The sequence below is a fragment of the Pleuronectes platessa genome, chromosome 16, assembly GCF_947347685.1.
Source record: "Pleuronectes platessa chromosome 16, fPlePla1.1, whole genome shotgun sequence".
NCBI lineage: Eukaryota > Metazoa > Chordata > Actinopteri > Pleuronectiformes > Pleuronectidae > Pleuronectes > Pleuronectes platessa.
Window position 1 is genome coordinate 16458507 of NC_070641.1, and position 26640 is coordinate 16485146.

Below are 26640 nucleotides of genomic sequence, written 5' to 3' on the forward strand. Positions count from 1 at the left end.
GGAGAGTACATGCTCTAATAGTGTCATGTGTCTACAGGAACAAGAGCCACACAAACTCTGTCTGGCATGTTTCCTTCTTGTTTGTGAACTACATGTGCCGTGTTGTTCTCTCCTCTGTCTCATCCTCCCGTCAGTACACGCGTCCTTGCTGCACAGAAGTTGCCTCACCTTGTCAGGACCCCACTCGGCTCCACACAATGAACCGCACAGTGACGGCAGGATGGCCGACATACAGGGCCGCAATGCTGCATCTGTTTCCAGAGACAAGCAGCGGAATGAGAGCGTGTGACCTCACAGGATGCATTAACTATGACAGGATGCAGGTGCCCAAAATTAGCAGGAAGAGAGTCTAATTTTAAAGAGTTTCTTTTTTCCCAGTCGCACGTCCCATCTTAAAACATGCTGCAGGGGATGTGACGTGTGATAGTGGTGTTGTTTGGTTAATGGAAAAGGTCAGATGAACAGTTGATCTCCCAACTGATGCATACCGATCATCACCTTTATAAATACATGAAATTGAACAGTCCACGGTGTCAGTACATGTACACGGTAGAGTGTATATAAAGATGGATGACATGTCTCCACTTGCTCCCACTATCTAGAAATCAAGTTGAAATATCCCTGATATGAACGTTGACATCTTGCACATTTGCTGGCAGTCTGCTTAGTGATGATCGGAAGATGGAGCCAAGGTTTCGATGTCCCGCCTATACACGCACTCAACCAATCGCGAGTCAGTCTCAGCTGTCAATCATTACATTACGGCCTGTTTTTATAGGATCAACAAACTACTTAAAACCAATCTTACACAAAATAAACATCGATGTGATAAGAACTACCTATAATGACAGAAACCAGAGTTTGAGAACAATCTATTTGACGTGTACTTTGAATTTTTTTCTTGTCTCATATCCCATCCAGTAACCCAAAGGAGGCGGAAGTTATGACCATTACTGCAACCAGCCACCAGGTGGCTATCAAGACACTTTGGCTTCACATTCAGGGAGCCGATATATCATCCATCTTTACACACAGTTTATGATATACACACTTGCACAAACACCCCCACTCTGTCAGCTCACTAGAGAGTCATGCACTGACCATGTGTGTTTGGCAGATTAAAGACTTTAGGAGTTTACTTAATCAAAGGATTAAAAACAAAAAGATTGTGTCCAGTTGACTTATGGGAAGTGTAGGCTCCAGTTTTCAAAGATTGAACATGTTTGGGACTGAAATGTGAGATATCTCATACTCCGCTGCTTTATGTGTCTCTTATGAGGCCCCCAGCTTTCATACTAAATCACTGTAATATCCCGTGAACACAGACACTGACTTATGTGTTGTTTAACTTTTAATGTATTTTTTAAAAACAATGGTTGATTAAACATGTACGATACACATTAATAAACATGTGCCTGTTAATGTGCCAGAGTTGGTGAAAAGGTTGATTTACATTTCATTTGTTTGTGCTGTGTGGTGAAATGCAGTGTGGTAAGGACCGAGTAGTATGGTTAGTGGGATAATCCTGCTCTGTTTTTCGAACAATGACTTAAACCCTCCGGCTGCTCGGGGTCCTGAACCATCAGAGGTCATGACCTTTCGAGGTAGCATAGCCCCTTAGAAGGAGGGTTGATATCAAAGGTCATGTGAATGTGACCTACTTAGGTTCCATGTGCTGTATCTGGAGGACACATAAATACACAGATGCACTCCCACTTACATTTCTTGCAGACACAGTCATGACTCAAAGGTTTTATCTGGCCTCTTCAAAGACCACCACATGGAACATTGCGCTTTTGTTTTCATTCAGCGAGCCTCAGAGAACTTTCTGTCGGGTCGTCTGGTTTCTCGATGGCACTGGACAGGATTTAGCCCTTACGAGGTCGGGTTGAGGTCAGTGGAATAAAGACAGCTCCAGGATTTACCTTCCTCCTGTATCTACCACTGCGTCCACATGCTGAAAGCGACACACTGTTTTTAAGGCGTTTCTCAAGGCTTTGAGGCCTGGTTTCTGGTCAGAGGTGAATAAGGGATGCTTTTTTATCAGTTTTGTAGAAATGTCTTTTAATACAGAAGTGGAGAAAGTAAAGGATCTGTTACCAGCACTGACGTCTTTTTAGTTTGCTTGAGAGTTATGGATGACATTTCGTGAAAAAGTGAATTGTCTCAACATCCGTCCATCGATTAATGGATTAACGCCAGTTTTGTCGCAATACTGACATATATAGACAAATAACCATTTATCTATATTTATATATAAATTTGCTTACTTTGTTGTGTCACATATTTGTAGTAGTTCATTAACAAGTAAAATCAAATACAGACTGGGTAATTCCTAATATTTTTTCAACTTTCATCTATCAATGGTGGTATTGGATTTTAATATATTTAATTCAGCTGCATAGGAAACATTGTGAAGAGTTAATGAAGTGGCTTTTGGTTTCATTCAAATGCACTCAACATTTTGTAGTTGTAACAGAATGTGGATGTTAGAGTTTTTAGGGCAGCACTATGCCCAAGTCTGGGTGCACCCTCACAGGGCTGCTAGCGTTGGTGTAAACTCTCTTTAGTCTTGCTATAAAAAAAACGAAAGAACTTAACAACATCTGAGCAATATTAAAGTCCACAGCCTGTCTCGCTCCATCTCCTTCAGCCACTTTTCAGTTCCAAATCCCCAACTTCTGGAGCTCCTGCTTTATGTCCACTCTCCTGCACAATTACCCAACCGAGTGAAAGCGGCCCTGTCTGGCATGTGGCAGAGTTTGAGAAGGGGGCTGGGATGAAGTGGGTGCAGAGGGGGGGGGGCTCTGCCACCCAATGTGACTGCAGAGTCCCATGTCTGTGGAGCCCTGAAGGGAGACAAGATTGGGGACATGGATTTTGGTTGTTGGTGGGGGGGGGATTACCGGACTAGATCTTGGACGTGCCTGTACAGATAGCACAGCGCTCTTCACACAGACGCGTAGCCGAACAGATCTTGAACTCAGTCTATCTGCCTCCAACACACAGACACACTGCTGACCCCCTGCGTGGAATCAGACACCACACAGACAGATAATCCTTGCCAAAGTCTGTCATTTAATGTGTGTGTCCCCCGCCCCCTTCACCCCCTATACACAATACACAAATAAGCATGTCATTGCGATGCATATACACACAGGGTATATAGGGAGGATTTGAGGTCACAGCATGCAACTTTATTTTGGGGTTGAGGCGAGCGAAGGATTACTGAGGAAGTAGGCCAGTGGCCAGATGTACCAACACATTGTAGTAACATCCACTGATCGCCCAGCGCTGGTGACATTTTATTTGTGCAGAGTGAAAGCTTTGACATTGAGTGCTTTCACTTCCTCCCACTAGTAATGGCCGAGCTAATGTGTCTCTCCGAGGCCTTTTCATTCATGTCTAATATACTGTAGCTCCGTCAAACTGTCCTCACCATAACTGACCTCTCTTCTGTGTCAACACCTGGATCTCCTGGTCTGTCTCTGCTCTCCATCTATCAGTCCTTTCTCCATCTCTCACTCAGATTCCTTTTCCTGTCTCCCCCCCCCCCCCCCCCCCCACACACACACACACACACACTGAACAGCATTCATGTCATGGGCCCATCTCCCCATTTCTCTGATTTTAAGCTGAGTTCAGGGAATAAAAATGAAAGCCAAGCAGGAGTTGATTTCAGCAACTCAGTATTGAAGTGTGGCCGAACCTATCCTAGAGTGTGTTTGTATATGTAAGCCTGAGCATATAAATGGAGCTGGCAGGACCAGACTCAGGAAGGAAGGAGCTCCACTCACATGAATCTCCACTGGACGGCCCAGTGAAGGAGCAGAGCCATTTTTGGGAGCAAGGAGCCATCTCCTAGGTGAGTACCATGGCAACAGGCAATGTGGGCCCCAGCTTTCAGAGCTGTCCTTTTCAAGCGCCCGATCAAAAGTGGCAGGCCAGGTTTTTTCTTATGTGGCGTCTCTTACGCTCTCTAATGCCCATTCTTCCGCCTCTCCTTTTCTCTCCCTGCATGACACTGCCCAGGCCTTGTTCACCAGGGAGGCTGTGAGAAGACTGCAGAGGGCAAAGTGTCTGTGGGAAAATGTTGCCAGACAACACAGGGGTATGGGACAGAGAGGGCAAGCAAATATCAGTCTGTGTGGGACAAGCTGGGGATAGCTATAACCAGTTTACGTCGTTTTTTTTATTCCTCCATTAGACAGCATGGCTCATTTAAGTTATGAGCATAACATATTTGATGCTTTTCTGTTTCTGCATGTGACTGGTAAAAACCGAAATAGAAGATTCGTTAAATGTACAGCCCCATCAGACTGGAATCACCTGCCGAACACTCTCAGATCTCTTATTTCTTTTCATGTCGTCCAACACTGTCTGTTGACCTAAACCATGCTTGTTCCTTTATGTTTGATTGTATTGACTCTTACGTTTCATCACTATTTTAGCTCTCGTCTCTATTTTTAGCCATGCTGGCAGGATGGCAACCACAGTCTGACCCTCACACTTTGGTTTAGACTTAAATATCTTCACCATTTGTCTTGTTTACTTTTCTTTTTGAAGCTCAAATGCTTAAATTCTCATCATTATTACAGTGTGGCAGCTGTTAATCAATTGGATCTCAGTTTCATGCACACGATTTTCGTGTGCATGAAAAAAAAAGCTCTTTATCTATTGTGAAATGTTGAAACAAAGAAGTTCTCACCTGCAACTACGACTCACTGATATTTCCCAAATATACAGATATTTAAATCCCACCATTCCTCTGATATTTTATTGAACAAATAATATTTCATCCAAAAACACCAACAGTTTATAGATCAGGTGAGGTGGTTATGTGGGTTTATTACATTCATAGAACAGTGATTACCAGGAATGTTACATAGAGCATGTCAGCCAGGAACAGCAGTCACAACAAACAACATCAACTTAAGGTTATTAAAAGCTTTGACCGCGTCACAAAGCACATGTTGAATAATTCACTCCATCTCTTGCTGCTGCATTTGGCCAGTTTGGAGTTCACGTGCAGTAAGAACTGCTCTGTTTATGTCAACAGAGAGCCACCTTGTGGGTAAAATGAGGAAGTACATGTCGAGGAATGAAAAGCAATCACCTCGACTGAGACTGATGCCGTGTATGTATATGCATGTTTGTAAATGTAAGATATTATTTACAACTTATGAATGGTATTAATACAAGACAAAACATTTAAACTAATGAAAAGGTTGAGCTTGAATTGCACACATGGAAATACTCCCCTTATTCCCTGTTTTTATTATATGTACTCCCTGACTACCCGATCTAACGGGAACCCATGAGCGGCTGCAGCCAGCCGAGGTAGCGCGACACTTTCTGGAAGATGTAGCCTTTGGCGCACTCGGCCCCCGGTGGCTGGCTCACCACCCCGGTGAGAAAGAACACATCCCTATACAGGGTGAGCAAGGGGCTGCCGGAGCTCATGGTGCAGTCGGCATTGGCCCGAGGGCTAGTACAGCCCATTTTATTGGTCATCAGGTTGCCGTGATTCTCCAGACACTGAGTCAGTTGGTTGTACGTCAAGTAGTTAACGGTGAGCGGGCCCTCGAAAGCAGACAGCTGTTGGGGATCTTTCCAGCCGGTGACCACGGCGGGGAGCTCGCCTTTCAGCAGGACGTTCTCAGCGAAGTCCCGTTCTGGCAGACAGGCAGCGATTACATTCTTCTTAAAGATGATGCGGTCGCGGAGCTCGATGACAGCCAGGTCATGTTCCGGACGACCCTCCACATAGCGCGGGTGGACGTGAATTATTTCAAAGTACAGTGTCTGCTCTCCGTCTTGAAAGTTGGTGTTGCTTCTGCCTGAGGAAGAGAAGGGAAGTGAAGACATTCAGGATGGTGTTTCCCTAACTCAGGCACACATACGCTGCTTTCAGACATACACTGAACCCCAGAAAAAAGCCCCTGGAATTATCTGGGTGGGCTGTATGTGAGAACACAAATGTCTAAGTCAGTTGCTGTGGACATTCCTGCCAGCCCTATAGTGAAATGTCCAGAGAATGTTCGAGTGAGCCTGAGAGTACAGATGGAAATGAGAAATGTGAAGATTTGAAGCTTTTCTGTCACTGTTAGTTCTCACAAATGTAATATGTTTAGATTAAGACTGTTGTCTATGTCAGTTTTTCTCATGCAGTTTCACATCAGTACATCAGTACCATTAGCTTCATAAGGTACATTCACATGAAGAAAGTTGAATATTCTTCTAGGGCTGGGGATATGTAGATAGTTTGAATATAAATATTAAATCCTGCGTGAAACATAATTTAAATAAGGAACTCGATATAAAAATGTCATTTTCTTCACTTCATTCTTCACTCTTGAAGTGTTTTTTTGAAAAAATGTGTTTGGAGATTATAGATCTAACTGTTGCTTCACGGATATTTCGTCTTTTGTCCAACTGCACAACTTTGTTGCATTGGAAATGGAACCACTCTCATGTGACGTCAGAGTATTTGCTGTCTATTTATTATTTACTATCCTTGATGTAGGGAAGTTGTGATAATGTGTTTAGTCTGCTCACCGACGGCCACTTGGAAGAAGCTGTACTTGTTTGCACACTGAGCTGAGGTCAAAACCAGGTTCTCCTTCAGAATGACTCCGCTGCAGAAGCCTGCCGACTCTGAATTCTTCAGGAGAGCCTGAAAAAAAGACACGAGGAACATCAACCACACATAAAGGATAGCCAGAGATGTGTCACAGTGTGCGGGAGTCTGTGTGCTCCTACCTGCCAGGGACACTCAGTGGAAGTACAGCTAACTCCCTCAAAGTTGTTGCGGGTGTTGCTGGACTGTTTGTCATCCCAACGACTCAGACTGCTCACCTTACCACAGGGGAAACTGACTGAGAGAAGATTGCAAAACGGTTATGATTACTTCTCTCTCGTTAGGTCGTCATTAGGTTATTTCTCCCTGCCTCAGACGTACCTGCAGGCTCACACTTATTCCTGTCCCTTTGGCTGAGCTTCCATCCACGGGCACAGGAGCACTGGTAGGTGGTGTAGTCTGGTTTACAGAACTGGGTGCAGCCCTTGTTCTTTTCCAGGATGCACAGCGTCTGGTCTGCACCGTGGAAACAGAGAGCGGAGGATAGCAGCACTCACACACCAGCTGAGAGGCAAATGAACAACGATGATCACACACAACTTGGATCTCCTCCTCACCGTTTTCACAGTGGACCCCCGTGAAACCCGACTTGCAGACGCAGTCGTAGCCTCCCACGCTGTCCGAACACAGCGCTCCATTCTTGCAGGGCTTCTCTGCACACTGGTCTCCATCTAAGCAGAAAGACGGCGAGTCTGAGAAGATCTAATGCAACACTTATGGCCGTGCAGCAATGGAAAATCATTTTACCACAGCACTTACCAATGTAGACGGACCAGAAGATATCCTGCAGGAGAAAACATGCAAGATAAGTGCACAGTTGAGGCTGCGCAGTGGCTTTCTCTGTCATGTACACAGTGCATTAATGAGACAGGGAGGGGCACTGGGAGATAATGAACAAGCAAGGCAGGGCTTGGTGAGAAATTCGGCATCTCACCGTGCGGTACGAGTCCTGGAAGAACTTCCTGGCCTCCTCGTAGCTGCAAACCTTCTCCATGCAAGCCTGCTCCAGGCTGGAAGACCGGCTAGGGTTACTGCCGTCGACATTCCTCTTCTGACGGGAGATCACGGTGCTCGCCTGCTGCTTATCCAGAAACACTGGAGAAACAGGGGATGACTCAGCTGGTTCCCGCACAGCTGACCAAGCTACACAGACTGTGAACCAGTTTGTCTACACAGATTCAGCATATTAAGTTTGTTTCTCTCGGTTAAAAAAGTTTCCCAAATATGATTATTTACAGATTTTTTACAAAGATTATAATGAAGTAATCACCGGTTGCAGCCTCTGTGGTAAATATAAACAGAATTTATCTCTTAAGACAACTCCAAAATAAATAAACCAATAACCAAAAATGAATTCACTTAAATCTGCTGCATCTCCATTGGTACTAACTAACTACTAAAGTTAGTACTAAAAAAAAGTTGGTACTAAAAAACTAACTTTCTGAATCTCATATAGACGCAGCATCCACTCAGTGTTTCCCTGTTTTGTCATGCAGAGAACAGGCTGACATGTCACGCTGACATCTTGACCTCCTTTACTTCCTCACTCCTCTCTCTCCTCTTGCTATTGCTCAGACTACCACCTCTGTGTTTTGAGCTTTGCAGATTCATCGGGCTCCTCACCTGTCTGGGGGGTCTGAATGGCAGCGAGAGCCCCCGCCAGGAGACACAGCAGGGCGGCAAATGTGGTGGAGGAGCCCATGGTGACACTGAGGCAAGGTCGGTGTTGCAGGGATCAATGTGAGCTCTTAAAAACAAGCAGATTACAGATATGACACACAGGGTGATCTGTACAAGGCAATGAAGTGCAAAACAAGATTGTCATACAAGACGTTGGTCTTTCAGTGTCAGTCGTTGGATTAGAATGTTCTTGGATATAAAAATACAATTATTATAGGTAAGGGAACCATTACAGGGTTTTGAGATATCATTTAAAAAAGGTTAATTACCGAAAGCCATTTATAAGAATGTCTGTTTTGCCAGACGGTGGACATTCCAAAACGTTTTAATTTGGAGATAAGTCTAATATGTCATCATTATAATTTATTATCACACTATTACATATTGAATTTACACAGCAACGATATGAAAGAAGACATTTAAAAAGCCTCATAGATGAGAAACACAAGAATGAGATGATAACAAATTGATATATGATAAGATACATTTTACATCTATGATTTACATCTACAAAACTCGATTATGATTTGGCATTCATTATTATTAATTAATTAATTATTATTTATCTGAAGATCCCTGGGCCTTGTTTACTGTAAACTCACACTGTTTCTGGTGTGATGATGATGTGGTGGGAACACTGGTTTTGAACCTTATATACAGTCTACTATGGTGTGAGGCTACTCTTGATGTGTGCGGAGCCTTTAGCCTGCAGATAGCATTAGCTCGTGTGCTGCGACAAAAACAAAAGATGGGACCAGTTTCCGCTGCACACGCTGGGATCGTGAGGCAGCGTTTTTCCACCGTGTCGCATGAAAACATTCAGTCACACTTCTGAGGGCGCGTCACGACAAAGACAACAACAACAGCAGCAGCAGCCGCAGCAGCAACAACAACAACAACATCAGCTGTGATGTTCGCTACCTACCGCCTGATCCCGTCTCTGGTCCCTGAACGCGCCTCAGCCTCCTGCTCGGGTCGGGCCTGTGGATGATGGTGGATCCAAAGTGACGGAGGAGGATGATGATCGCACACAAGCCTGCCCACTCACTCACTGTTTACAGCCTCGGACCATGCGATTACAGCGGGGGGCCACGTGGAGGCGCTGCAGGACAGAGCTGGCTCTCGGTGCACGGGACAGTGGGTTTCCGTTGCCCTGTCTGCGGCACACATGTGAAAGAAGAAATGCTAGTAATATAATATAAGACGAGAATGAGATGAGATCATATATTAGATAGTAGAGTGAAGTACCAATTAAAGGGATAGTTCACCCAAAAATGAAAATTCACTCGATATCTACCACTATGCCAATGGAGGGATGGGTGAAGTGTTCAAATTCAACTGGAAACGACGTCATTTACATGTTTTTAGCCTAAATGTCCTCTATTAACGATGTTTATCCCTGAAAGTCCTAAAGTTTTCTGTGAACCCATCCATCAGCAAAGTGGGGAAAAAAATTCAATGAAAAAATTTTCATTTTTGGTTGAAGTATCTCTTTAAAATATGTATGATCAAATATATAATATGGATCAATACTTGAAATTTGTTCTAAAAAAGTATGAAATACTGTATACTTAAGAGTATAACAAAAATAAAAGTCAAACAGAAAATAGACAAAAATTGGAAAGTGCGTGTTATGATGAGAGCTACAGAGTTAAGAGATGAAGGTGAATCGTGGGATATAGCTTTAAGGCAGCTCAGCCGTAGTGTTTGATTTGAGCCCATTTTATTTTACCCTCAGGATTTTATTGCTGACATTCTCTCTACGGTGGTTCTTAACCTTTGGGTTGGAACTGCCACACGAGTCTATTGATAGATTTAACCCATGTGTAAAGGTAGAAAGAAAATATTAGTTGCATAAGAAAAAGTATTGGCGTGACTTTTGTCTAATGTTTTTTTTAAATTTATGGTCTACTGGACGCTATTGGGCCTCTTTAAATCCTTCTGATTAAAAAAATGTAATGCTCGGCTCAGGATCTCCTCTACACGCTGATCAAACACAATTTGATGCCATCTGCTGTGATCGATAACAGAAGCCTCACTGCAAACAAACACTCATCAGTCTGGACAACAGCAAACAGCCACTGACCAGACTGGGCCTGCACATAAATCAGCTAAAGCAGACCAGTGGAAATCACAGTGGACCGGAAGATGAGATGGAAACTGAAGATAAACTGCGAGCAGAGATGCTGAGAAGTTTTTGGAATGAATCACATCTTAAAAACGAATGTCTTCAGCAGAAATGAAAACCAGAGGAGGAGGAGTTATGAGCCAGTGTTAAGTGTTGTTGCAGATTTAAATCAAAGTTTACTGGTGAAAATGATCTTCATTGGCAGTGATGTCCACAAACTCACTAATAGGAGCAACCGAAACTAGACCATCGAAGCTTCGCTCTCCAGAGCCACAGTCGCTCCTCACTGGGCTTCTTCAATGGGATGGTTTGTGAGAACAATGTAATTTGCAGACAGGGCCTTGGGGCTTTAGTCTCAGCTGCAGCCGTGTTAACAGTCTCCATTTCCTAAGTCTAATGACAGAGGTATTATAAAAACCTGCTCAGACCAGCTGGTCCCCAGTGCAGGACAGGGGCAAGAGCTGGACTGCCCAGTCCAGAGAGACCCAGCACCAGTACCCTGGTGTTGGGACAGTGGAGGGACGGCCTGCCCCGGCCTGCTCAGCAGATGCTCGATGTGTAAATTACTAAGATTCTGCAAATTTCCTGTCTGAATGTGTTGTTTTGAGGGGGAATCAAAACTTGTTGCTGACTCACACACTGTATTCCAAAATTTGTTTCTCAACAATGGCTTCTGTCATTTGAGGTAGTCTTCTCAGTTTTTCCAGTCAGGTCGGTTTTAATTAGTCATTTAACATATCGTGAGATATCGTTACCGTGGCTCCGACAGTAATTAAAAAAGTCGCAGGGTTCCTGTCTTGTTTTGGCTTCTTTTCAGAATAATTGCCGTAAGTGGAGTCTTGTCACACACAGTCTTTGTTTCAAACTGTTCTATGTTTGTTTGAAAGTCATTTTGTTCTTTACATGCTGACTTTCCAGCCGCAGCAGTGGAAAGCTCCCCCAGTCATCCATCCATCCGTTATGTTTTATTCAACATCCTGCAGTCGTATTGTCTCTCGCCCTCTTTCTCTCACCGTTGCTCCTGTTTCTTCCCAACCGCCTCATTATTCGTCAGGCGCCGGCTCTTGTTTGGACAAGAGGAGGAACGAGAGAGCAGCGCGTCGCTCACGTGTGACCTCGCTGACACATTCGTCTTCAAATACAGAGTCCAATTTTGCCCGGCGGACAAAACAAACAGGCCAGCCATCACAGACGACATCCATAATTAATGCTACCTGATACGTGACAACTTTCTGATGGATTTAACAGGCGGCTGAGACAAATTCCCCGGGACTCCCTGCACGCCGGAGTCTCCATTATTCTCCCTTGTGTTTCGTCAGCTGGTTCTTTACTTTTTGGACATGTTAGCAGCGTGAGTTAAAGATGACAGTCCATCTGTTCACCGCTTCTTTGGTCCAGAGGGAAACATCTCACAAGTAGAAAAGCACTGACACAGCACACACCTCCACCAGAGTCCAACAGTCCCCTTGTGAAACCAGATTTCTATCTGCATCTGCACCAAATTGCACACACTCATAGGTATCAGTCCCCTAAACGTGCCTGGTTTGGTTTCATCTTGATCCATGAAACTTTCTCTGTGAAATCAATGGAAATGTTGCATGTCCAACCATTTCTTCAACCCATTCATTCTTTTACTTGATGATTTCCTGCATTTTTCCAAACCTGTTTTGACCAAACGATGCCAACTTTCACACGATGAAAGCCTCGACTCAAGACTGACCAAAAACCTAAACTTAACAAGTGGGTCTAAAAAAAATGCATTGCTCTTTTAAGACGTGAACTCCAGAGGCCGTCCCTTTCACACATGAACAACGCAGCGGGAGATTCTCTGCTCAGACGTGTTCACAACAACACAGAAATCAAGTAAGAGCATTCAGGTGAGGGGGGAGGGGGGTGGGTGCAGCACGCAGATATTGGCTTTCTTTTTGTTTTGTTTTTAGTTTTTGTGTCTGTCACATGTTAGAAATGTGTTCAACACATCCACTCACTCGGGGGGGATCCTGCTGGATGATCTCCTGCTGTGTTATCTTAATAGATAGTTGCACTTACATGTATCTCTTTGCAGTTTGAATCAATTTATACTTGATTCTTGTTGTTTGGGGTTTGGACCCTCATGGTTGAACGTACCTTTCTAAGTCGCTTTGGATAAAATCATCCGCTAAATGAAATGTGATGTAATGTAATGTTCTCACATCTGCTCCTCTAGACCTTTTGCTGACTTTTTTCCAATCGTGCTGGCCGGAGATCAGAGGTTCTGTGGAGTTCAGTGGATGTCTGAAAGCAGCTTCATGTGTATTGTACATTATTATGAATGTCTTCCTGGAGACAGTGACGCCCCACCCCTCTCAAAGGTGAGTGAACACTTTTGATTAGACAGTAGTTAATACGAATAAGCTCTGACCTCGCAGGCCCTTTGTCTTGTTCCCCTTGTTGTCATTTTATAGTGTTACTTCCAGTAGTTGTTATATTCAATGGTCGCACACAATTAAGTGTGAGATGAAAACATGTCAGCGCCACACAGGCGAGTCTTATCCTGCTCGGTAACAAACCATAAACGTCAACATGGTTCACATTTGCAGTGGCTTTTGAATCAATAACGTCAAAGCACGTGTTTGGGTTTTGCACATTTGTGCATGTGATCGTTCAGATCGGTGAGGAGCGGCAGTGCGAGCTCCCCTGACAATGTGTGTAATGATGATGAAATGAATTAATAACACACATGCACACAGAACGTGTTTCTCTGTGACACATACACACACACACTAATATCCTGCATAACCATAACCTGACCTCACACACACATATGCAGGTCTAGTGGAAGTATGGCCACGATACATGAAAACAATAACCTGCCCTGGTTTGGGGCTGAAGAGCAACAACACTTTATAATTACACATCAGATATACTATCTCACACACACACACGCACACGGTATCTGTATATCGAATCCAATTGCACACAGCAACCCACACACAACACAATCACACTTACATCAAAGCGCCAGAAGATTACGTGTAATTGAGTTTGTGTGACAAGGACCAATGATGATGTTGTATTAAGTACTGCCGAGCAGCCAGGCACTGCCCCTGTGGGGGTCTTTCACAGCTACACGCTCTACTCTTGAAGAATCACCTTCCTCTGTCCCACATTTCTCCATTATCAATTCACGTCAGCAGGCCATATTTTATTTAACACTTAATCGTGGCGCTCCCCGTCCTGAGTCCCCCGCAGCTCATTGGTTCACATGTAGGGGGAAAGAATTAAGAGCGCGTGATTGCTCCTTTGCACTCCTCTTGCTTACCCCCGCTCCTTCACACCTTTCCTTCACTCATCCAACTGACTCCAGTGCAGCAAAAGATCAGCCATTATTGGACTGTCTCGTGATGAATTCCTATTTTCCTACAGTGCCGTCCATCTGATGAGTAGAGGAGGCCAGAGATGCTATACCTGAGGCTCCAAGCAGGTTTTTTCTATTTGATCCCTTGCCTCTCCACATGCTCGTTGACTCATGAGGTCCATTCTTCCAACAGAAACCTCTGTCTTTCCTTCCTTCTTCATGACCCTTTAAACTCGTCCTCCCTCAGGCTACTGTCGCAGGCACATGCTCTTCCTTTTAGGGGATATGTCACTCAGACAGCTCGGACCTGTGGAGTGGTGGCCCTGGCCTCAAAAGAGAGATGACAGCTCTCTAAATGGACCCGATGTTTCACCGTGCTCATGCCAGAGCGGCTCTGGTGTCTGCTCCCCACATACAGAAAACCCATAAAAGGCCCAAAGTACTCAATAAACCACTCACAGTGAGAATAATGAGGAGTAATACCAACCATACACACTATATATTGTAAAAAAAAACACACCATAATTCCCTGTGGCTTGAAAGTTTATTTTTCAGAATAATATATGATTTCTCAATAGTAGAGAAGAAAAGGTTGGAAATGAAGTGAGCTCCTTTAAAGACATCATATAAAAGTCCTGTCATGCTTCAGTGAGTGTGCACAGGCCAGGATTTAAATGAAAGCACAAATGGTTCCTGTTGGGGCGTTTGTTATCATGAATTATATTAATATTGCAATATTTTAATGGTTTGGTGTGGTTGGTATTATATTTGTGCGGTAGCTGGTAGACAAGCTCATTTGAACAAACTTTTATTAATGTTCTTGTTAATGTTAATCCACACAATAGCTTTAGCTTCAGTTCGATGTATTTTCCCTGTGGAGTAAACGTATGACGTGAGATATTATGGCTGAAATGTGATGTGAAATATCTCAAAACTAATATACAGTAGCTTTTCTAGTTGGTATAGTAGAGGGAAAATCAAAGAGAAATATCAAATATTTGTCAGCGAGAGGTTGTTGCTATTTGTTGTAACACCCATCAAGTTTCAATCTGCTTATAAACAAACATATAAATGGACATGGGTGAAAAACCACCTCCTTGGCAGACACAATATCAAATATTTGTTTCCTAAAGTTTGTTGCTGTTGTTCTCCTTCTCATATTATTCAAGATATCATTTTACCTGCTAAATCATTTAACACAAGACACTACTTTCAAGAGCAGATGTGTAAATTGGTCCCATAACTGTACTTAAATATTGTATTCATCAAACTCCTAAGAAAAACATTAGAATATCGACTCGGCTCATTGCTTGTTATTATGCTCTAGAATCTAGATGATTCTTCAACTCAGGAAGACATTTTTTTTTGCCTAAACAACAGATTGTAAAGTGGACAGATGAAGTTTATTAGGAAAATATTTCAGTGTTGTTATCATCAAAGCGAGTGAAAACCAGACAAAACCAGTGTGTGTCTTAAAAAAAAGGAAAAAAATTGTTCTTCCCACCGTCAGCCCTGTGCTCATTAACACGTCTTAGCTGGAGGTTCACATAGTTCGCACTGCCTAGCAAATGAGATTGAGAGCCATGCAGCCCCCACTCCCACCCACACACACACACACCTACACACGTGCGCGGTCACATGCACTTGCAACGCATGTTAGGTTCGTGTTAATGTCTCCATGAAGCAAAGCAGCTTGTGGACACATGTTCGGAAGCGTGTGCACGTGTAGCTGGGGACAAATGGTGAAAGTCAACCAGGTTAGTGAATAAAGAAATAAAAGAGACACGTTGACAGATGTAAACGAAATGACAAGGGCAAACACAATGTCCTTGTTTTTTTTTTTATTACAGTCAGCTTCAACCTCCATTTATCTTTTCTCATCTGTCACATCTGGCTCCTCTTCAGTTTTATTGTCTTCCTGTGTTCACAGTCGGGAACACGTTACCCCTCAGCCTCCCTCACTTTCTGCTCATTGCAGTGCCCTTCTTCACCATCTACCTCCCTCCTCTCCCTCCCTCCCTCCCTCCCTCCCTCTCTCTCTCCTCCTCTCTCTCCTCCTTCCCCTGCTGCGCTCTCGACTCGCTCTCATTCCCCCTTCGCTCACACACTCCGGCTGCATCCTCCCCTCTCCACTTCTACCTTCACACTCACCTCCCCGCTCCTCTGCTCTCGCCTCCTCTCTCCTCTTCGTCACCCACTAACACATATCATCTCTCACATCTCCCCGTCTGCTGTCTCCCTCTCCCCATCACACACACTCTCTCCTCCATCTCTTCCCATTCCTTCCTCCTCCTCAGACACTCAACCTTGCCGTCTCGCGCAAACAAACCCTTACACACACTCATGCTGATTGGCAGCCAAGGACAGAGCACCCTCTCTCCCGAACCGGCGACCAGGCTTCTTGACACAGAGCTCAGCTGAGGAAGAGGACGAGGAAGAGACCATGGAGCACAGCCACATCTTCCCTGTTTTTCCCCCAAATGGGAGCACCTGGAGCCCGGGGCAGCCCCCCTCCGAGGTGGCCCGGGGATGCCCTCTCGGACCGCTGCCTGTTATCTACTACAGTGTGCTGCTCTGTCTGGGCCTACCGGGTAAGAGATGTCCTTAATGTGTGTATGCGTGTGTGCATGTGTGTCCGATTCACGTGCACGTCTCATTCAGTGTTAATTTGCTTTTGACCAGAGCCGGATCTGTGTGATGCACGTCCCGCTTTGCATCTTGATTTGTCGTGCACTTGTCTGCAGGTTGGGGAGCGTGCATGTCTTCCACATCTGCTCCTCAGTGCCCCACTCCGCTCACACGCTGTTGATTGGTCGTTCTGACCTTGTGGCAATCACCTTTGCATGCACTTGTTCTTTGTATCTTCTTGTTTGTGCATATGGCCGTCCCTTTGTTGCACCGCTAAATTAAAGAGGTAACACGGCAACAGTGTGTGCAGAGCATCATTAAAGTCTGATTGTGGACTCGTGGTTGAGTGTGTGTCTTTTGTGTTGACCTGGAGTTGATGATCATGTGTGGAATGACTCGGGTTTGACCTCAGGTGTGTTACAAGGACCCTTGAGATGACCTGAGTGAGTGACGCGCCCGTGTTGTGTCTCCACCACTGATTGGTTTGTCACTGTCAGAGCCTCCATCTCCCTGTGTGATCTGTCAGCGCTGCCCTAGTCTCACACGGGGGAGCAGAGTGTGTGTGTGTGTGTGTGCAGTGACAGAAAAGAAAAAAAGAGAGAGAAAACCTGGAGATCACATGAAATGGAAAAGTGCAGAGATTTCACTGTGCGATTTATTGAGAGCTTTTCAAGTTTAACAAGATATTCAGCGGCAGCACATTGCTCTTCATTGTGCTGTCACTGCCGCTGCACCGAGGGAAACATCTCATTCAGCCCTGAGTAGCCTTCAACACCCGAAGCTGTTCTGGTTGAAAACAAATCGGCGTTGCAAAGGGAAGAGCGCTCGCATGCCAAGACTGCAGTTGCTCCACAAGATTTGCTGTCTCCGTAAAAGTGAGAGTCTCTCCTCCTGATCAATTCTCAGCCCCATTTATTTCTCCCGCATGGACGTCAAGTCTTGCACGAGCAGCTCCCCCTGCTGTCATTAGAAGTTCCCCCCGGGGAGCAATTTGATTCCGCTGCCTCTAAACAAACACGTTGGAGGCCGTTTGTTTAATCACAGGCCAACAATTAGCGTGTGTAATACAATAGTGGTCTGTATTAATGGCAGAGTCGAGTGCAGCCGGCTGATATTTTGCAGCAGCAAGTTTCGACTCATTCGATCATTGTGGCACAGCTCGTTCCTCCCAAGCTGAACCATGAATATTTCATGAGGGCGGCGTGTGTGAGTAGTAGCAGTGTGACCTACAGACCCACACATATTTAACACTCCTGATGGATCGGAGGCTGTTGCCTTGATCAGCAGCCACTGTTTTATCAGTTAACAGCAACAGGGCTGCACATGTTCCCACAGGCTTTGACCTCTGAGGCTGCAGATGGACAGACAAAGAGAGAGAGAGTGAGAGAGAGAGAGGTGGGGGTGGTGGGAGTCACTTCAAGCATCGAGAACACATATCTGAGGGTGAGAAGCGAGATGATGGGCGAATGGATTATGCAAGTCGAGTGGTGGAAGAGATTACTGTGTGACCTCGAGAAATGATAAACCTGAAGCTGTGCACAAAAGGGGACGAACAGGTGGAGAGCGAAGAGTGGGGAAGGACAGCCAGAGGAAGAGGAGGAAGAGGAGCAGAGTGAAGAGAGGGAGGGAGAGATTAATAACAGCAGAGCCAGTGAAGTAGCACCTCCGAGCCCTGAGTGGGGGAGCTACAGACGCCGCAGCCGAGACGAATTGTCACATTTTTAATTAATCGCTCTTTCTCTCTCTCTCTCTCGCTCTCTCTCTCTCTTTGCCTCTCCCTCCACTCGCTCCACACTGATCGAGACAGAACAGACGTGTGCTGGCATAGCAAGCAGCACAATGAAGAAGTGGGCCCGGTGCCTCGGCCTCGAACACGCCAGGATTGCACGAGAGAAGCCCGCTCTTTGTAACGTACAGTTTGTCTTCAAGCATTTAAACTGCAAACTGTTCCATCAGCGGATGAGTGATTCTCTGCGAGACGTGCAAGAGAAGCCGCTCTGACTATCAGAGCCAAGTGCATCGACATCTCTCCGCTCGGTGCATCTACATTTCTATGAAACGCACATGAAAAAGTAATTATGGCATAAACGCAGTTGCTTTGTAATAATCTGTTAGGTGCGTTCAGCATTAATGTGTATTCGAGGGAGCAAGCCCATTGAAAGTCGACTGAATAGCTAGGGACGAACACTTTCGAGTCCTTTTCAAAAATGTTATATTAAATATGTTGTGAGCTAATTAGGTTTTTGATAAAAAAATTGTTATTTACACTTGAATAGGAACATATGGGGGATGAAATTACAAAAATGACATGTTTTTATGGTGGCTAACATGAAACCTGACAGTCGGGTATGTGTCTCATGACTTTCAATGATTCAAATCAAACACTGTGAGCACTACGGAAGTTTGTTTTCGACCTTGGAAACAGTCGGACTCTCCCACAAGAAAACAAGACCTTGATTTGTTTACATTCAATTGAGGGAGATTTTCACAGACTTTAAATGTTGCATATTTCTCCTATTTCAACTACACCTTGACCACGTTGGAGTCTGAAGTGGGATCAAATGATGTTGATAGGTTGCGTCAGATCAGAAAACATCTGTCTCGTTCAGTGGGCTGAAACAAACGACGTGTTTGGTCGTGTAACTTGTTGGACTCTGTTGAAAAAACAGTATATGTCATTGTTTTTATCTGTTTCTTCAGAGCTTTTACCCCAATGAAACTGGTTCAGGTGTTCTTGTATCACATTAGGTGTTGAGCCTGACAGCAAGTGTTTGTGTGCTTGTGTTTTCATTTGCATGCTGCGAGGCTTTCAGAGCAGCCCTCCTCCACTTATTCCCCCCAACATGTGTGTTCTCTCACTGCACAATTTGTTGGTGCGCTCGGTTTGTGTGGTTTAGTCAACAGTCAGCGGTGCGGCCGGCGCACATGCGAATTGGAAAAACATCTCCTCCCACTTCCACTTATCCACCCACCCAAGGGAAAAGGGGTCCGGGATGCTCGGCGCTAACAACCCCCTGCTACGTGTCACAGTATTGGCCCGTGTTGGCCAGTGTGTCAGCCCTACTTAATCAAGAGATGGGCCCCATTGATTTTCAGTTTGGACCATTGATCTGTCCACCTGCACCAGTAGAATGGCACCTGTGGTGGGATGGAGGCCTGCTAATAGATGCTATCACTCTAAAAGTGTAGGTTAAGTTCGGGCGGTAGAACTGGGGAGATAGGTAGGAGGAAGGTTTGTGTTGAAGCATGGACAGAGTGGAGAAAAAACAGAGAGCATCTAATAAATCAAACGGAGGGAAGTGGAGATTTTTTTCGCGATCTGGTTTGTCTCCAGTTTGGGGAAATGGGGGGACGAGGGGGGGAAAGACGACATCGGATTTTCATGGCGGTGACAAGCCTGAGAGGCCACGGGAGGACAGAGGAGGCCAGGAAGGAGGGAGGTGTTGTTTGAGGCAATAAATTAGAGACGTTGTTGATGCAGTGACAGAGCTGACAACAAGATGCTATCCCTGCTGTTGAGAACCTAGATCCCTGTATGTAACGGTCATAAATCAATCTGAGGGAGACTGCAGTGCTGAGATCTGATCTTTGTTTTTCCTCCTCTTCGTTTCTCCTTGTCTCTCTTATAGATCTACCTCTCACGTTTTTAGTTTTTTTCAAAGATGGAACCGTAAAGGAAGGAGGTTATGTTTTCTCTTATGGAACAGTTTACCACACAACTTGGTGGAAGGATGTGGTTTGGGTCAGGGGAGAGAACCTTTGAGATTTTGGTGCAGATCCGAATTCGATGGAAGATGAATAATTGATTTTGAGTTGTATAAATTTATACAACTCAATTCTGATTCTGATTCTGATTCTATATATGTATACAGGGATTAAAACTCTGGTGTGGTTAGAGAGGGTTTGAGGTTGAAAAAGCTGTTTTCAAATAAAAATGTATCACTATAGATGTAGCCTTAGCCCTGATGCAGTTAAAACCAGTCATCTCCAAACTTTGACTCGCTGTTGCCTGAGTCTACATTGATTGGCTGGAGAGGCGGCAGGCAGCAGAGCATCAATATCATTAGCAGCAACCAGGGCCTCTTTCTCTTAATATGCCCATTAAAATTAAATCATCTGTCACCATTCATATTGTTTTCTCTCTTCTTCTCATTCTTTCTCTCGCTATTTTTTCTTATTTATGAGCTTCTCCTTATCGTCCACATTCATTCTCACATCTCTAATTAAGCTTAATTGTGTTGTTGTTTTTTGATGGAATCAAATCAAGTCTTTCACACTTCAGTGTAAGTTAAAAGGGATGAAAACATTAAGTGATTTTGCTCAACGACAAAATCATGGCTTAACTGTTTATTCTGAAAGCAGGTTGGGAAAAAAAAATATTTCTAATCTTCACAGTATGTTTCTTTTTGGTCGAGGGGACGTGACTCTGGTTTTTGTTCGGCCGAATTAAGGACTCGCCCTGTTTCATATCCGCTCTGACACTTCGAGAAAACAAAAGGGAAATGGTTGTCATCAGGAACAAAGTGCCAGTGACCTTTGAAGCAAGCTTTGATATCACCCCTCTCCCCCCCTTCTCTTTTCCTATCCTCCCACCTCCTCCCCGCCCTCTCCTCTCCTCCATACCTCCCTCTCTGTCTTTCCATTTAATCTTCCCTTCCATTCCCTCTCTATATCTCCTGCTCTCACTCTCTCTCTTTTTAACTCTCTGTGACCTTCCTCGGACCACTCTTTCCTCCTCTGTCAATCTATTTCCTCACCCCCCCTCTTCTGTTCACCTCTCATCTTATTAGCCTCCCGATAAGCCTTCAAAGCCAAACCTCAATTTCCTTCAAATGACAAAAAGAAAAAAACCAAACACTGCTTGCTTTCATTTCTCTTTGGCTATTAGGTACAATATTCTGTATGTAATGCCCATGATGAAACCTTACAGTGTGTGGGGAGGTGGCAGCGGCTTGTGTTTTACCACCGCTTGGGAGGGGTTAACCAGCCAGTGTCGTTTGTCGACAGCCCTTCTGAACATGTCCCTTCAGTGGCGGGATGAGTCACCCTCATTACACACCTCAGGGAGTTCGCTTTGCCTTGTCTTTTCCCGCTAAACAACGTCAATGGCCCTGTCCCTCGTTAAATGAATGGGTGTGGGGGGGGGGGCTGGAGACACGAAAGCACTCCGGCACAAACAGACATACAGGGGTCACACATGCGGACGGAAAGACAGATAAATGCACAAGACTTATTTTTCCGTGCAAAGAGAAAAAAGGGAAATATGGGGACATGTGTCTCTGAACGTCTGGGTCCAGGCGTGCGATGCCGATCTCTCTGTATGCACACATGGACGTGTGTGTGTGTCCTGTTCATGTGTCTTCTCTGCTCATTCATCCCTCGCAACTCGTCCGCCCCTACTGAGACGAGCCCAGCATGTGCCTGTACACCTGCAGAATGCCGAGCAGCTCCATGCGACCCCCTCCCCTCCGGCACCCCCTCGGCCCCAAAGACAACGCAAAGAGCAGGAGTCACTTGAAATGAATGGGCGACCCGGTGCAAGCTGGCAAGAGCTAAATGGAAATGTCAAGCTCGCCACAGATCCCCTTTGTTTGTCTGTTGAAGGCCCCGTCTCTCGGGGGGAACCCAAACAGAATAATACCCAGCCTGTGACAGTCAATACCTCACCGTTCCCATTTCGTGTCACTTTGCCGTGTTTAGCAGAATGTGGAGAGAGAGAGAGAGGGGCAAAGTGAGAGAGTCCACCGGCAGAGGTACAGTCGACAAAGCGAGGTCTTACATTAAAGGTGTTGTCTGTTGTATCGGATCGTTGATGGATCACCGACAGGAGATTTTCGAGCTGCTTGGCAGGAAACTTCTCCTCGTACACACAGGCACTGATGACATCACTTCTATTGGTTAAACCAGCTGTGAGGCTGCAGGTGAAGGTGGTTGAACTGAGCAATAGGCTGAAACAATATCCTCAAAAAGGGAATGAGTAGTTCAGCAGAGTGGAGTTTGTTTGTGTATAGATTTGAAGTATAGATAACGGATGGATGGATGGATGAATGGATGTATTGACAGATGGATAGTTCACCAGATGAGCAACCTTGGGAATGTAAACAAGATAAACAGAATTGATGATTTCTTCTTACCTATTTGCTAATAAACTTACACCTTTATTCACCTCGGATATTACTGTCTAGATTAAATCTGAAAATGGCAGATAATAACAAATATATAGAGTTTCCAACTTAATGTCTTCAAATAGTTTGTTTATTTGCAAGTACTGCGCTTATAATTATAATCCAGATGATCCATATCAGTTATTTCGTATTAATTTGCCCAAACTGACAAATGGAAAAGAGCAAAAACAGACAGAAAGTGAAAGAAAGGAGCTGAAACCAAGAAATCAATCCTACACTCCGCCAAGATTCAACAAGAAAGCAATTTAACTTGTCTGTTCCAGGATAGTGGGGTGTGCAGGCAGAGGGGACGGCGGAGGAGTGTGCAGCAATCCAGCAGCCCCCACCACCTACACATATATTGGCTTTTTGGGTCTTGTAAATTGCTTTGACATCTCATTTATGGTTATTGATAGAGCATACGTTAATGAATTGGTGCCTCCCTAATCATCTGCATGTTTGTGTGTGTGTGTGTCTGCACGTGCATGTGTTAATGTGGCTCTGTGTGTTCTGCTGCACATCCTCCAGTCTGGCAAGGACATCTTTAGTCATTATCTGGGGCCGGTGTTGTAATTTGTAATCAGCTGATAGTGGCTGAGACTGTGAAGTGTGATGTACCAGACTCGGAGCTGCCATACTTAATCCAATCCCAGATCTATTACTGCAGGGGTACAGGACCACAGAGACACACACACACACACACACAGACATGCTATATGGATAGTTACAGCTGCTAAGTGCATGTCAGATGTCAGAGGAATCTTTATCTGAAGGGAACCGATTCATGCTGCACCAGCGAGCTGCACCAAACAAGGCTGGTTAGCAAAAGAGAGATGTGTGTCTTTGATTGTTAGTTGAGATCAGTGAATTGCAGCATGAATCAGAAATCTTTGGATTAGAAAAGTATTCATTTCCTCAAAATAAAGCCACATGGCACAACCTGACACACGAACTGAATCAGTCTTGACCTTGGGATCGGTATGTGTGAACACGTCATTGCAACTTGCAGAAATAGCCTTAAAATGCCAAGAGCTGCAGCATGTTGCTTCAGGCGTTTAACATATTTTTATATGATTTTACAATTCTGTAAAACAATAATTTCCTATTATCATGATCATTGTGAGATGAAAAGTAGAAATCCAAAGTGTTTGCACCCCCATGGTGCCGACATAATGGCCTTATTCAAATAAATGATGTGGCTTCTTCCCATTTATCAAAACCAGCATTTACCCATTTGTTTAACCACAACTGGCCCGAGGGCCATCAACAGACCGTTAGTGTGGAATAATGGTTTCAAAAAACTAATTGTTAGCCAGAAAAATCCAGAATTCCGTTCACTCATGGCACCAAATCAGACAGAAGTTATGACCAGGTGAAAGGTGTAAGGTACATTTGACATCAGCCTTAATATTTATGAACATTTTGCATTTTCTTTCCCGGAGAGCACTAGTTTAATTGCATTGAAATGATTTAAAAACATTTCTTGAGTTTTTCATATCCCAGTAACAGTGTGAACAAAGCCAGCGGATGCTCTCCTCTAGGTTCGGGAAAATCCTTAAACGTAATCACCTCACACCAACCTGCAAACTCAAGGTGACGGGAGTAACCCGGGAATAATATGCACCTGTGGTCACAGTGGGAAACAGGGAAGAGAAAAGGACACGAAAGAAAGAAAAGCTTGTGATGACCTTGATTCAATTCAATTGCAGAGCAGCAGTTCCATGTGAGAGGGAGAGAGCCGTGCTCCTCCTGACTCATGTACACACACAGAAGTCATGATTTGGTCAAATCACATCCGGGTCTGCGTCCAGGTCGGCAAAAACAAATAAAATAAGAGAATGCTGGTTCCCTTCCGGCCATTTTACCCGCTCTGTCTGAGAAAGTGAGCGAGAATAAACAGACACGAGGTTGGGAGGGAAACATTTGATTTAGCAGCATGGGAGAGGAAGTATGACAGTACGTGTCGGGAGGATGGATCCAAACATTTCAAAAGATGCATGGGGAGATGGGGCTTCCTTGTGCTTTCTTTTAGGGAACTAAATTGCCAGCGGCGGGGTGAGAAGCATTGGTGAGCTCAGCAGACTGCCACGGCTGTGATGCTGCACGTTGCCCTCCTGAGATAACAAGGTGGCCAAAGGCAGAGGCAGGTGCTGCTGGAATTACCCAGCACGTGTAGATGAAGGGGAAAAAGAAAAGGAGGAATAAAAAAGGGGGAGGATGAGTGGGCCGGGGAGCTGCAGAAGGATGGTACATAATGGCTATAAGGATGATAAAGCATTTTAACCTTTTTGCATATTGTGGGCTGGAAGTGAGGATTTGGGGCATTGTTTGTTCTATGGTAAGTGGCCACGGTGCTGAAAATCAAATCAAACACACATCCAAACCTTTAACCTTTCATTTATATGTTTGTTCTTTTGTCCACTGAGTCACTCTGGTCCACCTGTGTGTCTTTGGCCGTCTGGTTCGTTGCAGGCTGGATGAATTTTGCTCCTTTTAAATGATCTGTACACTAACACTCAATTTCTCTGTTTATTTCCCTTCCCCAACCTGTGCCCATTACTTTTCCAATCTCATCATTTATTTTCTTCTTTCCATCATTTCCCTCTTTCCTCCGTCTGCCTACTCAATCATCTTCACCGCTTCCTTCTTCACCCCCCCCCCCCCCCCAGCTAACATCCTGACTGTGGTCATCCTGTCCCAGCTGGTGCTGCGTCGTCAGAAGTCCTCCTACAACTATCTCCTGGCTCTGGCGGCTGCTGACATCCTAGTCCTGCTCCTGATTGTCTTTGTCGATTTCATACTGGAGGATTTTATCTTGGCCACGCCGCTGCCGCCATCGTTAAACAAGGCCGTGCAGGTCCTGGAGTTCTCCTCCATTCACACCTCCATCTGGATCACCGTGCCCCTGACTGTCGACCGCTACATCGCTGTTTGCCACCCGCTGCGCTACCACACGGTCTCCTACCCAGCCCGCACACGGAGGGTGATCTTCGCCGTGTATATTGGGTGCTTGTTGTCTGCAGCTCCTTATTACTGGTGGCCTGAGCTATGGCACAGCTTGCCAGGAATGGACAGTGGTGGTGTAGGAGGAGGAGGAGAGAGCAACAGGAGAACCGTGGCCCAGCACGTCCTGGTGTGGGCTCACTGTGCCACCGTCTACCTCCTTCCCTGCACCGTCTTCTTCTCCCTTAACGCTGTCATCGTGCGTAAGCTACGCAAAAGACGCAGCTGTTTCCGCCTCCGCGGCTACTCTACCGGCAAGACCACCGCCATCCTCCTCGCCATCACCTCCATTTTCGCGGTGTTGTGGGCACCGCGCACCCTCATGATCCTCTACCACTTCTACTCCCCCCCTCCAGCCTCACCAGGTGCCGGCCGACTGCTCCACATGCTCACCGATCTGGCGAACATGCTCGCCTTGCTCAACACCGGTGTCAACTTTTTCCTCTACTGCTTCATCAGCAAGCGTTTCCGGGGCATGGCAGCCAACGTGCTGCGAGCGCTGGTCCACTGCCGCAAGCAGCCGCCGCCGTTCTACGCCAGCCACAACTTCTCCATCACAAGCAGTCCCTGGATCTCACCAGCCAACTCCCACTGCATCAAGATGTTTGTGTACCAGTATGACAAAAACGGGAAGCCCATCTGCATTTCCTCGTGAGTCTTCAGCCACCGGCAACTGCCCCCACCGTTAGTCCTGGGGAAACGTATTTTGGGATTTGTCTCTATTGCGACTAGTTTAGTCCGACTTTTTGAGATCTGTAAATGTCAACACGCCTGGAGAGCACAGAGGTAACGGTTTAGCTAGCTTCGAGGAATAACAAAGTGATAGTCTCGCGAGATGGAAGAGCAAACAGCCGATGTGTGCTCGGCAGGCCTGTCATGTTCAATTAACTATTCACAAAGCAGCAGCCGGCATCAGATGATGTTTGCTGTTTCCTCCGTGCAAAAAAAAAAATAAAGCTATAGTAAGTGACTGACTTCAGCTTGAGTGAGTGACTGGTTGAGGGATATCCCCGCCATCCACCAATGACTTTTATGAGACACTGTTTGTATCAGCGCTTGA

The 26640-nt window shown here is 45.2% G+C and overlaps 2 protein-coding genes across 3 annotated transcripts; one reads left to right on the forward strand and one right to left on the reverse strand.

Annotated features, from left to right (window-relative positions):
* Positions 1-4828: 4828 nt before the first annotated feature.
* Positions 4829-9377, reverse strand: proza (protein Z, vitamin K-dependent plasma glycoprotein a). Its single transcript, XM_053443231.1, has 9 exons — positions 9246-9377; positions 8264-8387; positions 7575-7735; positions 7400-7424; positions 7198-7311; positions 6962-7096; positions 6763-6878; positions 6559-6676; positions 4829-5840 (listed from the first exon to the last, which is right to left on the reverse strand). Exons 2-9 carry the CDS (start codon positions 8340-8342, stop codon positions 5305-5307), a joined length of 1284 nt encoding a protein of 427 aa, XP_053299206.1. The 5' UTR covers positions 8343-8387; positions 9246-9377; the 3' UTR covers positions 4829-5304.
* A 6842-nt stretch (positions 9378-16219) lies between these two features.
* On the forward strand, positions 16220-26235 carry gpr139 (G protein-coupled receptor 139). Of its 2 annotated transcripts, XM_053444105.1 has the most exons (3): positions 16220-16376; positions 20312-20314; positions 25247-26235. In XM_053444105.1, exons 1-3 carry the CDS (start codon positions 16229-16231, stop codon positions 26233-26235), a joined length of 1140 nt encoding a protein of 379 aa, XP_053300080.1. In that variant the 5' UTR covers positions 16220-16228. The 2 variants fall into 2 exon arrangements, with proteins under 2 accessions (XP_053300080.1, XP_053300079.1); XM_053444104.1 differs by lacking the exon at positions 20312-20314 and having other exon boundaries at positions 16229-16376.
* The last annotated feature ends 405 nt before the right edge of the window (positions 26236-26640 follow it).